The sequence below is a fragment of the Centropristis striata genome, chromosome 7 (assembly GCF_030273125.1).
Source record: "Centropristis striata isolate RG_2023a ecotype Rhode Island chromosome 7, C.striata_1.0, whole genome shotgun sequence".
Classification (NCBI taxonomy): domain Eukaryota; kingdom Metazoa; phylum Chordata; class Actinopteri; order Perciformes; family Serranidae; genus Centropristis; species Centropristis striata.
Window position 1 is genome coordinate 36,046,502 of NC_081523.1, and position 13,915 is coordinate 36,060,416.

A 13,915-nucleotide genomic window follows, 5' to 3' on the forward strand; every position below is an offset into this window, starting at 1 on the left:
TAGAGAATATGCGGTTACATTGTAACCATAGTGCTCTGAGTGAAGAGAGAATAGAGAGCATCTACTTCTATATTTTTAAACTAAATATATTTGACCTTATCTCCAGTTTTGTTCTATGACATTAAATATGTAGATGAATAACCCACTCGTGAAGCTTTTATGTGTTTTAATAAAGGCTGTTGCTTATAAACGGCTGAAAAAAACCCCCACTACAAATGTTGGATTTTGAAAATTATGGGTTTTTTTAACTTTCACAACACAATCATGATCAGTGCAGAACTTAAAATGTTGGTTACATATTTAACATATAATATAAGAGGGAAATTGAGGAGAATGTTTGGTTACATTGTAACCATAGTTCTCTGAGTGAAGAAAGAATAGAGAGCATCTACTTCTATATTTTTAAACTATATATATTTGACCTTATCTCCAGTTTTGTTCTACGGCATAAAATATGTAGATGAATGCCCCACTCGTAAAGCTTTTATGTGTCTTAATAAAGGCTGTTGCTTACAAGTGGCTAAATAACACTAAAGAGGTTGTTGGGGAGGTTTAATGTCATCCTCAGTTTAGTGGCAGTGATGTTGACGAAATGTGACCGTGGGGAAGTTTGTTTTTTTTGTCAACTATCTCATTTAGTTAAACTAATCATAAATGTGTATCTTGCTTATTATATGTAATAATCCAAAATCTAATGGAAAAACACCATTGGCTTTTTGAAACCAGTCCTTGAATGAAATTATATATTTTTCTGGATTTTGAACATGTAACTAAATCAAACATAAAACATAAGTCTGGTCCTTTTTTAGATATTATAATGATAGATATTATAGCTTTAATCCTGTAAGATTGTCACATCATTTACAGATGGTGGCTGGTCAAGAGGTCAAAGAACTTTCTATGGATTAATCAGGGAGCAGTGGAGAGAGACAGGAAACTTTAACCGTGCAGTGCTGCAGAAATGAGTCCTGAAAGCCCAAAATGACTGAGCATTTTTCCACATCCGGTTCTTGATGTCAAGGGGTTTGTGGCATTGTTTTTTCCCATTTATAAGGACTAACTCGGCAAAAACTCGGCAACTACGATATATTTATGTTTGCCATAAGTAAATAACCCAAAATCCAATGGAAAACCACCATCGCCTTTTTGAAACCAGTTCTTGGATTAAATTATACATTTTTCTGGATTTTGAACATTGTTGCACATATTTCAGATATTTCAAGTAACTAAGCTGAGTTATATTTTATGTTAGATATTATCTCTCTACAATCTTAATGATGGAGCAGTATAAATTAATTATTGTTGGGGAAAATAACCATGACTGGGAATGTAACTATAAAATGGCTACCATAAAAAATTATCAACGGCAACTTATGCAATAAAAATAAATAAAAAACTGCAGCTAGAGGCTAAAACTATAATAAAAACTACAATGAACTGTAACACATATTTGATAAAGTGTGCGTGTGTGTGCTCACCTTTGACATGAACATTATATCTAACCTTATAATTGATAACCCCTTTATATCAATCCCAACACACCTCATATTTTTCATTGCCGTGCATTTTGCAAGGTAAGAGAACCAGGCCTCCATTGAAAGTGTATGTGATTTAGCTCTGTTGCCCCTGGTGGTTTGAGGGGGTCATTAGACCTAAAACCTACTTTCCATGTATTTTGAAGGGAGAGGCTTAGATTTATCAGGTATTCATGGGGAAAGCATTATATAATGTCAGGATTACAGTTTATCAAAAAATATGTGTTTATAATGGGAGCCAATGGGACCAAAACGAGCCCGAAGGGTCAAAGTGTGAGTGTTATGTGTATCACCTATTCTATAATAGAATGCAAAAGAGGAATTTTGTATTTTTTTTCTTAAAATTACAATAAAAAACAAACCCTGGCCATGTTTCATACTATTAGTCTTTAAACTGACTGATATATTGAGAATCAAAAACATAAAATTAGCAGAATGTACAAGTTTGGTCCCTAAGGTGCCTCAAGGGTTAATGATTCAGCTTTTTATATGTGTTCACATGCACGGCATCAGGACAAGAAGTGCTCAGTCTCAGGCATTAAACTTACTCTTGCTGTACGGAGTAGAGAGAGAGGATTCTGCAGCAGTCAGTGGAGGCCGCTCGTCCTGCTCCCTGTTTACGTCTGTCTCCCTGTGGTGGAGAGAGGAAGGACTGCATGGAGACAGAGAGAGAGAGAGAGAGAGAGAGAGAGAGAGAGAGAGAGAGGGAGAGGGAGAGAGATGATTATCACCACACAGGAAACATGTCTCATTCTGTATTTGTTTACTTTCCCAGACTAGGGAGTTATGTCTGTGGACGACGTTGCTGCCAAATTAAATTTTGTCATTAGAAGAGTTGTACTTGGATGGAAAAAATACAACTTATCAGCTTCTTCCAGCCCTCAAATTCAGGCAAGAAATACCTAGGAAACTACTTTGGACATACAGGTGCATCTCAATACATTAGAATCTGATGGAAAAGTCCATTTCCAGTAATTCAAGTCAAACAGCCCCAACCAAGTATTGAGTCATATAGATGACGTACTTTTCAGAGGCCAACATTTACATATCAAACATCCTTTTAAACCTTTTGTAATATTAACATTTTTTGAGACACTGAATTTTGGGTCTTCATTAAATGTAACCCATAATCATTATACTTAGAAGAAATTAAATAAATGAAGACATGAAATGTTTCATTATGTGTGTAATGGATCTATATAATGTGTTATTTCCACTTTCTGAATTGAATTACTGACATAAACTGAATTTCCCCTTGGGGATAAATAAAGTTATTTTGATTGATTTGATCTGATTTGATTTGATTAATAATAAACTTTTCTATGATATTCTAATTTATTGAGATTGACTCTTTAACATTTTGTCGTTTGGGGGCTTGTAGCACCCTTTGATGTAATAATTTCCTGATAATGTAATAAAATGTACACTTCACTCGATCGAAAACGTAATAAAACCCAATAATGTAATAACTAGGGCCGGGACTCAATTAAAAAAATGTACCTAATTAATTAGAGGCTTTGTAATTAATAATCAAAATGAATCGCATTTTAATCGCAAATAAATATTTAAATAATAACAGTGAGAAGTAATTTTTTAATAATAACAGTGAGAAGTAATTTTTTTCACATGGATTTTTAGTATACCATTGAATAATGACTGAATACATAAGCTTAAGCAACAAAAATATTGTTTATTTTTGTTCAAGTCCAACAGAGCAGTGCAATTTTTGCCATTAAGTGTAGTGTCCACACCATACAGTCTATGGTCCACACTAGCTGCTATATGTTTAGCATTGAGGTGATACTTGAGGCTGGATGTGCTGCGGTGATATGTGAATTCCTTGTTGCATAGCAACACAACCATGCTCTTATGGACGCTTCCATCCGTTGGTTTCTAGTAACTAAATGTCCCATCATCCACGGGGCCAACCAAAGGTCTCATCAGCTTCTTCCTTCATGTTCACTGTGGTTTGTTGTTGTCTGAACTCATCAACGCTAGTTGGTGCTCCAGTATAATCGGTCCGCCTGAAACTCATCCAGTGAGAAACGTTCCGCGGTGCAAAAATAAGTGTGATTAAAATGCGTACATTTTTTGAACATGTTAATTTTTGTGTAATTAATTAATCTTAATTAATGCGTTAAAGTCCCGGCCCTAGTAATAACTTCACCAATAATGTAATAAAATATCCTGAGTGATATTGTAATAACATTTTTACCAATAAAGTAATACCTTATTACATTATTGGGAATTTATTACATTTTCAGGAAGTTGTTTTCTTTGGTTTGTGGTTGTTTTCATAAAGTAGTGATTTGTTGGGAAGAAGAGGTACGTTTAGGGAAGAGTTACCTGGGTCTCCAGTGCTGCTCAGAAGCTTATCTGAGCTGGAATTCTATCAGCTTCATGTGACTATTTTGCTTTTTCTGTAAAACCTGTGTGGCCTCGTTGTCAGGGACAAAGGCTAACATATACTCTGCAAGAACAGAGACATTTGGAGAAAGAACAACAGAACTTTTTTCGTGTGGTGTCCGCCAACTATTGTGTGATTCATCACAAATTTGAATTTGTGCTGAAGTGGGAGGGACCTTTGAGGACTTCCCAGGAGTTCTGCACTTGAGTTTCTCTTGAAGTATGAAACATCCTGGCCAGAACTAACATACTTCTTGCCACCTCAAGAAAATGAACAAGTTTTGGGAGTATGTATTAGCCTGTGTCTTATTCTGTCTGAAAACCTTTCCTGTACATATTTCCTGCTACAGTAAACCTTTTAATAACGACAAAAAGTCAAAGTTTAAGAAAATAAATTAAGCATATGTCAATAGATATCATGATAAAATGTCCTGTGACCTAGGCCTTTGACCTTTTTGTGCTCCACTTTTGTTGGTAATTTGCCGGAGAAGTAAACAGAAAGAACTCCGAACCCGGAGCTAAACGCGGAGATGAAGGCAGAGTAATAGATGTCAATCATGACTTGGACCAGGGAGGAACAGGTGAATGTTGGGAAAGAGTAAAGGAAATTACAATATATCCACTGCTCTATCGGTATGGAGAGAAAACTATTATTCACAGCACGGCACTTCACACACAGGTTTGGTGCATTCAGAAGCATCTGAATGGCTATGGTGCATTCAAGAGCGTTGGACATATGAAACTGTACAGAGAAACAAGTTATTACGGAATGGAAATTCAATGAACAAGTTAACAAAACTTTAATAGCGTGGGCTTTTAACATATCTCTTCATTTGTTGAACTGTTGAGTAAAAATAGTCTTTATATTTTTCTATGTTCATCTTGCATCTTTGCTTTGTTATTCACTGCGTATGCTAATAACATATTGAACTTATCTCCAGTTTCTTTAGTTTTCAGTACAGATGCTTTAAAACTGGCAGTTTACAAACAATATAAATAATTATGATAATAATCGAGATCGGACAATATGTAAAAATATATCGTGATCATTTATTTTGCCATATCGCCCAGCCCTACTACGGCTGGTAGAGGGCACTGCTGAACAACACATATTAATAAAGCTGCCCATCCAATGGACTGATAACAACCTGCGGGCCTACCAGCAGGTGGAGCAGTCCCTACTCACCCATTGTTATTGGCTGATAACATTCAAATCGAGGGACTTAACAATAACTTGATGGTTTGGCACACAGATTTAGATTTTTATGGTCTGGTAATAACTTTGGTAAACCCCTGATTTTTTATTTAGCGCATAATCAGGTTGAATCTTCACTTTGGTTCACGAGCAGTTGCCTTTAAAACTAACAACAGAATTAAGAAGATGCATGTAGTGTTTGTAGATATATCGTGATAATTTTTTTGCCATATCCATCAGCCCCACTGTGACCCCATGCTATTAAAACCAAACAGAAATTAATTGTTATATTATTCTCCGTGAGATCTAACCTTCTCGGGCAGATCCTCTCGCTGCCTGTGTGGCAGGGCGGCGGGCCAACGGCGGTGCAGAAGGCCGTCTCCAGGTAGCTGAGCGGCAGCGTCCTGTTCACCGGCCGTTGGATCTGAGCTCCACTCCACCGCGTCAGAGCCGCCTTGCTGCCCACGTAGAAGTGAACAAGAGCTGGTAAGGAGTCGAAGGCCTCAGCCTCCAGGCTGTACTGGACCCGAGTGTACGTCTCCCCGGACTGCACCACAGTCTTCCTGACCACGAAGTGAAGAGTCTTCTGCTCCCAGTGGCTGGTGAGGACGAAGTCACCCTGACTGGACTGAGAGTCTCTGATGAGGAAGTCGCCGTGGTTCACTACCAGGCTCTCCGACACCTGAGGACACATAAAAATCCTTAATTAATGTAGTTTAATTGTATGTGCAATCCATTAGAGTTCATTTTTGGTGGTGCAAAAGCTACTGTTCTTTACGGTGGCCCTGAGAGCTCACAGAGCTGCAACTTAAGAAAACACATGCAAATACACAAAACACAAGCAAATTGAGAAAACATCTTCATCAATTTGACAACACAAGCGTAGCATTTAGAAAACGCTGCAAAGACCAGAACTCAACAGAAGTGTTTCCAGAGGACACTTAAAAGTGATGCACACATTCATTATAACGTCGCGTGCTAATGTTAGCGTCCGATCAATAGCATGCTAACGTTAGCAGCCGATCAATAGCATGCTAACGTTAGCGGCCGATCATAGCGTGCTAACCAACTTTGCTGTTGAGAGAGACAAACTAAAACGTGTATCATTCATTTATTTGATTTGTTTAATTGCAATGAGATTGATATGGGCTAGCGGGCTAATGCTTTAGGCCTATATGACGTTATAACATGAAAATATCATGATCATGAAATAATGTTTTATCACAAGCGAGTCCAGACGTGTGCATTACTTTTAAGTGTCCTCTGGAAACACTTCTGTTGTGTTGTGGTCTATTTGCAGCGCATTTTATTATCGTGTTGTTTTTTGGTCTTTGCAGCGTTTCCTAAATGTTACCCTTGTGTTGTCAAATGGATGTTTTCTCAGTTTGCTTGCGTTTTGTGTATGTGTTCTTAAGTTGCAGTGCTGTGAGCTCTCAGGGCCACCGTAGTTCTCTTTTGTAACAACACAAATACCGTAAACAATAATGTAAGTCCTCACAGAAAATGAAAACAGCTTAACACTTAGTGACTTTAACCTCCTGTTATGTTCGTTTCTCAGGAACGTTTCTTAGCATGTTTAATTGTCAGAAACCAAAAAATCCCAATAAACATGGTTTATATTTAATTAATAACTCCATTAATAACCATCTCAATCCATATTTAGTGCAATGGTGTTCTTTACCTCTCACAGATCAGGTTTTTTTAATTAAAAAAGAACATGTTAAAATATTTTTACATGCATTGAGACCTACATGGAAAATACAATAGTTTTACATGACATTGATTTTTTTTATTTTAATTTTTTTATTTCTATTTTTTACATTTTTCACATTTTAACCAAATAACAAAACAACAAAATAAGACATAAGCAATATAAGCAAAACAAATATGCAAATAAGCAAATATGTGAAATTAACCATTTCATTTTATATTTTTATTCCACTTATTAAACCAAGCAGAAGAAATTTAATCCCGAAAAAATACTTTTTTTTAACATTGAAATGGGTCAATTTGACCCGCAACATAACAGGAGGGTTAAGCAACAGTTTGATAAGCTTTATTTTGTCTAAAGGTTATAAAAATGCAATTATTAGTGTCAGTTCGTTTCAATGTTTATGTTGAGGTTAGGGTGAATAATTATGGATTATGTTTTGATGTTTTAGTAATGATCAAAATCTACCCTACAACAAAAATATAACATCTAGTGTTTGCTTCTAATGACTAATACAATAAAGAAGTAACTCTAACTACTATCTTCCAGCTTCATAAAAGGTTTTACATCTCCTGGTCTTCTCTGCTCTTTCCTGGTTGATGCATATTTACAAATGAGGAAATATTAAGTGTCAGTCCTCCACACTTGAGTGCTGAACAATCAAAAGAAAAGCTGGTGAGATAAAGAATTCAACCTGCAGTTTTTCAGCTGCTTACAGGAGAATTAATGCTGCATATGTTCATCTACTGATGCATTTTAAAATGCACTTCATCCTTCTGAAATCCTCACAAAATAATATTGTATATAATAAATCATTGATTAATCTAAATAATGACTGTTTGCGGTGCTAAGAGAGTTCCCTTCTTTTTAGTGTAATGTAGATTCACTGAACAACATTTTGCCTTTTAACCCTCTGGAGTCACCAAAAGCGCCAAAGCATGACTTCTTCATGACATCCAGACTAGAAAACAAAGCAGCGTGGAGCCCTACTGTAAATTTACCTCTAAAGTTCTGGCTGTAAACTCCATGAGGCCAGTTTCAGTTTGATGATGATATACCAAGTAAAACTGGAGACAAGCTCAAATATATTTAGTATAAAATGATAGAACTGGATGGAACCCTCTTATATGTTATATTTGACACCTTTGTTTACATTTGCAATATTTAAAATTATTAATTGAGCATGATAGTGTTCAGAAAATTAAAAAAAGATTCAAAATCATATTTTATGTTGGACTAAAGGACTAAAAAACACAAAATTACAAAAAAAGACACAAAATGACCAAAAAAAAGACACAAAATGACAAAAAAAGGACACAAGATCATCAAAAAAAGACAAAATTAACAGAAAAGACACAAAAAAGATACAAAATGACAAAAAAAGACAAAAAAGACAAAAAAAAAGACACAAAAATGATACAAAATGACTAAAAAATACACAAAATGACAAAAATTGTTACGCTAAACACACAATACACAAATAAAATCGAGTCCCACTAGAATAAAAACCAGAGTTGATGACAGGATCACACACAATCATGAGATCACATTTATGTTGGTTTTTCTTTGTTTCTTTTTGGTTCAAAATGTTGATCCAGTAAGTCAGAATAAAACATCAATTATTATCAGGTCATATAGGTGAGGTTGTGCTGAAAAAAAAAACCAAAATGGCATTTAAACCTTGTTTAAGTGGTGTATACAGGCAGGATGAAAAGGATTCAAAAATGGACAAAATAGCCCAAAAAGACTCCATAGAGTTAAAGTATGAACCAGTTCAGCTGGTGTTTGACCAGAGCGCCCTCTGCTGGTTGAATCGCTGCATCACTCTGATTCCTGAGAGTTGAAAAGGGAATTCCACACTAAAAATACAATTCAATTGTGGTTTTTTTCCTTGTAAAACAGGTCCAACAATCTGTTTTATTAGATCCTATTAAGACACCTTAAACTCTACATCTTAGCAAAAAATAACGTACAAATCACTCAGGAGATAAATTACTCAAATGGCAATTATATAATTTAACTGTACAAAGTAAAAAATCCTGTGAAACATGCTGACTTGGTGCACTTCACCAACAAAATATGAGTGTATAGGTAGCGTTCTAACTAATGAGCTCCAACATTTGCAACAAGAAGGCAAATAAAAATGGAGATTTAGATCAAGTTTTTGTTTTAGAAAAGGTCTTTGGCCCCTGTAGCCAAAAACATGGAAAAAATATTTTCATTTCTTATGATTTCTTACAAATCGTTTGCAGCATAGTGTGACATGTGACAAGTGTTGCTGTTTTGCTGACACATTAACACAACACACTGATTACATCACAACCACTTTTCAGGGTGTTTTTTTTTTTGTTGTTGATGTTTTTTACATTTTCCTCTCTGTGTCCTTGTATTTCACTGCAATATGTATAATCTCTATAAATCTATAAATTCTGCAGCTCTATGGAATCAACACAATCATGGCTAGAAGAGGGAACAACTCAAACATGTCTTTGTGCAGAATAACACAGTTAGAAGGACAGAAACCGGAAAAAAACGAATTCTGATAAATTATTTGTAAGTGTCATAAATGTTGTTACAAAAACAAAATGACCAAAAATGACATAAAAAGATACAAGAAAAACACAAAATTATGCAAAAGGCTAAAAAAGAACACAAAATTACCAAAAAAAGAGAAACAAAAAATATGCAAAATATAAAAAATACCACAAAAGACTTAAATGACAAAACAAATACACGCAATCACCAAAAGTAAGCAAAATAACAAAAAAGCAAACAAAGAAAACCATAAACTGTTTTATACTATATACTGTATATACTATATACTGAAGTGTTATCATGTTTCCAGCCTCTCCTGTCCTCTCCTCTCTGCTCTGTGTAAACAGCCTCTCCTCTCCTGTCCTCTCCTCTCTGCTCTGTGTAAACAGCCTCTCCTGTCCTCTCCTCTCCTCTCTGTGTAAACAGCCTCTCCTGTCCTCTCCTCTCCTCTCTGTGTAAACAGCCTCTCCTGTCCTCTCCTCTCTGCTCTGTGTAAACAGTCTCTCCTGTCCTCTCCTCTCTGCTCTGTATACAGCCTCTCCTGTCCTCTCCTCTCTGCTCTGTGTATACAGCCTCTCCTTTCCTGTCCTCTCCTCTCTGCTCTGTGTAAACAGCCTCTCCTTTCCTGTCCTCTCCTCTCTGCTCTGTGTAAACAGCCTCTCCTGTCCTCTCCTCTCTGCTCTGTGTAAACAGCCTCTCCTGTCCTCTCCTCTCTGCTCTGTGTAAACAGATTCTCAGTGAATATTTGTCACGTGACCGTTGGTCTCAGCAGAATCAATCATGTCTTCACAGTGTCTCTGAGGAGCAGAATTTAATGTTTTTAACAGGATCTGGTTTATTTTAAATGACACATGGAGAAGGAAGAGATTCTGACACAAATATCAACATTTAACACAAGTTTTGGTCACTTTTTCCAACTGAAACAGTCGGAAAGTTCAAATTCTGACGCTAATCCCTGTTTTAACAGTTTCTTTCTATAATAAATGGTGTATTTTTGAAAGAAAACATACTTTTGAAACCAGCAAGTTGGTGGATTTCATAACTCCAGTGCATGGATCAGTGTACGGAATTATACACTGTTTTATGAGGTAGTCGTGATGATGTGGTCATGGTTAAGGTTAGTCTGTGTGCATGTGCGCATGTGTGTGTGTGTGTGTGTGTGTGTGTGTGTGAGGCCCACCTCCCAGGGGATGCGTCCGTGGTACCAGGCGTGGCTCTTCAGGTTGCTGCCGCTCAGCTTCAGCTCCTCCTCCAGCTCCTTCCTCAGCTTCTCTGACGGCGGCTCCAACCAGAACTTCTCTTTGGAGAACTTAAAGGGCATCACAGTCAGGTGTTAACAGATACAGTCACAAAAACCCAGCAGACACTTTAAACACAGTCATGCAGCATCTTCTGGCAGAACTGTCTGCTGCTGCTTTCTCCTTTTCCTACTGACTGGAAAAACCTCTCTCTTCTTTAAAGAAGCAGCTTGAAATGTTTGTCCTCTGAGAGAAAAAGTGGGTAAATCTGCTCTGTTATTCAGTGAATGTGTGACAGAGGAAAGAGAGGAGGAGGAGGAGGAGGAGGAGGAGGAGGGAGGACAAGCAGCTCTGGCATTCCCACACTGGCATCCACAGTGGCGACACCAGGGGCCGAGACCCCGGACCCATGCTGGAGTCTTGGCCTCGTCACCGTGGCAACGTCATTGTGCGATGGGGGTCATCACTCAGTGGTGCTTTTGTCTAACGCGTCTTTATACAAACACACAGAGATGGAGATACTGTATATCAAAAGTTTACACCAACGGCAAGGCGGGCCGGGCTGGGAATGCTTTTGTTTTTTGGGACACACACACACACACACACACACACACTGGTAGCTGTTATTATGGTGTTTTATAGGTGACATGCTGTTTTTCTTCTCCCCGACACCTCCCACCCCTCACTCTGTGACAGAATCGTTTGTCCAACTGGACAGTGAGTCAAGGGCTGGGCACCAGGCCAGAACCACTTCAAAACAACACAGGAGTGTGTGTGTGTGTGTGTGTGTGTTTGTGATTTTGTAGGAGAGAAAAAGGACCTGGAAGCCCCCTAATGAATAGCTTTAATTTCATTAGCATTATCATTCATTGCCAGCTTGTCCCTTTCAGACAAGTGTGTTTGTCAAGTATCCAATTAGAAGTCAATGAACTGGAAATTCTCGCGCGCTCTGCATCCACCTTTTACAAAATTACCAAAAAGAGCCACAAACAAGACACAAAATACCAAAAAAGACACAAAAAATACGCAGAATGACCAAAAAAGGACACAAAACAACCAGAAAAAAATTTAAATAACGGAAACAAAGGCACAAAGACACAAAATTACAAAAAAATGACCAAAATAAAGTCACAAAATTACCAAAACAAACACAAAATTATGAAAACATGAAGCAAAAATGATCCACAAAAACACACACAAAGGACACAAAATTACCAAAAAAAGAAACAAAATTACAAAAAAGACAAATACCATATTTCCTCAAATTGTAGCCAGGGCTTCTATTAATGAAAAATCTGTTTGGGACCCGGCTAATAATAGGGGCAGGCTATTATTTGAAGGAGGCTTTTATTTAAAAAAAAAAAGTGTTTTACACAGCTCATTGTAGCCAGTTACCCGGATGTCAGCCATATTGGAAGTACTTGGATGTAAACAAACAATGAACAGCTCGCTGAATGTTCATTTTAAGCAGGATTTAAATTGTCTAAACCAGCTATTTTCAACCTTGGGGTCGGGACCCCAATTGGGGTCACGAGATGATTTCTGGGGGTCACCAAATCACTTTGGAAGTCAGCTCTGTCTCCACTGTGTTAAAGTGTTCATGTGTTAATGTGTTTTTGGTCACTTAATGTCTTTTTTGGTCATTTTGTGTTTGGTTTTTTTTTTTTGTCATTTTGTGTCTTCTTTGGTCATTTTGTTTCCTTTTTTTGGTCATTTTGTGTCTTTTTTTGATCATTTTGTGTCTTTTTTTTGATCATTTTGTGGTCAATTTGTGTCTTTTTTGGTCATTTTGTTTCCTTTTTTGGTCATTTACTGTCTTTTCTGGTCATTTTGTGTCTTTTTTGATCGTTTTGTTTCCTTTTTTTTGGTCATTTTGTTTCGTTTTTGGGTGATCTGAACTGTGCGTGTGAGATTGTGTTCAGTGAGCGGGGGTCGTGGACAACATGCATGTTAAATTGGGGGTCGCGACTCAAAAAGGTTGAGAACTACTGGTCTAAACTACTAAAAAGCCCAGAAGAACACACGTAAACGGCTCGACTTTACAGAGAATGACTAGGACAGCGGGAGACTTTGACATAACACCGGTGAGACACCCGGCTTTTTAGTTACTAAAAATTGTTTTTACACCCGGTTACTAAATGTGGCTGGTCATTAATAGGGGCCCGGCTTTAAATTGAGGAAATAAAGTATACCAAAGAGTTACACAAAAGAAGACGCAAAACAACCCAAAAATTAAGCAAAATGACTAAAAAAAACAGCAGCAACCGCAGCAGCTTCAAGGTATCTCAGCGCTGGAGATACTTTGGCCCTGATTGAATTAGAGCCTGAGTGCCGTGTGTAGAGGATCACAGTGGCACAGCTTTTAATTTAACCTTCGGGGAACAGAAAGTGTTTTTGTCTGACAGGAGGAAGAGAGAAAAAAAGGGGAAGTAACACATAAATGAGATAAGAGTGTTAGATGAAAATAGATTTGGTAAAGAGGAAGCTCACCTTCACATATTCTCCGCTGCTGTCAGTCAAGTCCTGCTGACTGAAAAACAAAAGAAACATCAGTAATTATGAATTTTTGGGGCCTGTGAGGGTGTTTGCAGTTTGACTCAGATGAGCCCCCAAATATGAAACATTTTAACAACAAGAAAAGTGCAACATGTAAAAACTAACAGAACCACTTGTTAAATATTTATAATAAAAAACAGTTGTGCAAAAAGAAACTGCAACTATGATAACAAGCTTCAGGTCTGAGGTAGTGCAAAAAATAAATAAATGCATTAAACAATAACAATCAGAACAATATTTTGTTCTTTATTTAAAAAAAAAATGAGTATCGTATCCGGATACAACGTTTTAGTATCAATACTTTTTTGAGGATCGATACTTTTGACAACCCTTGTCCATAGCACACAAAAATATATAATTGATAAAATGATAGTAAATGTATCTACATTTCAAGGCATGTGTGCCACAACTATTACAAAATTGTGCTTGTTTTTACTTATAGCAGCAATTTATTAGTAATATTGGCATTTAAAACAATATCTATTCACCTTATTAGTACCAGATTACTGACACTGTTTGCCTGAGACTTCCTAGGAAACGATCAGGAAACTGTTTGGCTTCTGTAAATAATTATATCATCGGCAAAAATAACAGTCAGACAACTTCAGTCATGATTTAGAGTTTAACATTAATCTGCCTCGTCAGTACCGGGTGGGTGTGGTTTCATCACATTTGACTGACGGCGACGTCTCCATGGCAACAAAAGCAAACAAGCCAACAACTGATCAGATTCAGTTTT

The 13,915-nt window shown here is 37.1% G+C and overlaps 1 protein-coding gene across 1 annotated transcript in view; it reads right to left on the minus strand.

The window, feature by feature from the left end:
* Positions 1-13,915, minus strand: part of sh2d3cb (SH2 domain containing 3Cb) — a 138,806-nt gene that overhangs the window by 37,760 nt on the left and 87,131 nt on the right. Inside the window, exons 6-9 of the mRNA XM_059337451.1 lie at positions 13,111-13,150; positions 10,563-10,691; positions 5,448-5,818; positions 2,084-2,187 (exon numbers count right to left, since the gene is read on the minus strand). Of these exons, the coding sequence (XP_059193434.1) occupies positions 2,084-2,187; positions 5,448-5,818; positions 10,563-10,691; positions 13,111-13,150 (644 nt within the window). The remainder of the gene's footprint in view (positions 1-2,083; positions 2,188-5,447; positions 5,819-10,562; positions 10,692-13,110; positions 13,151-13,915) is intronic.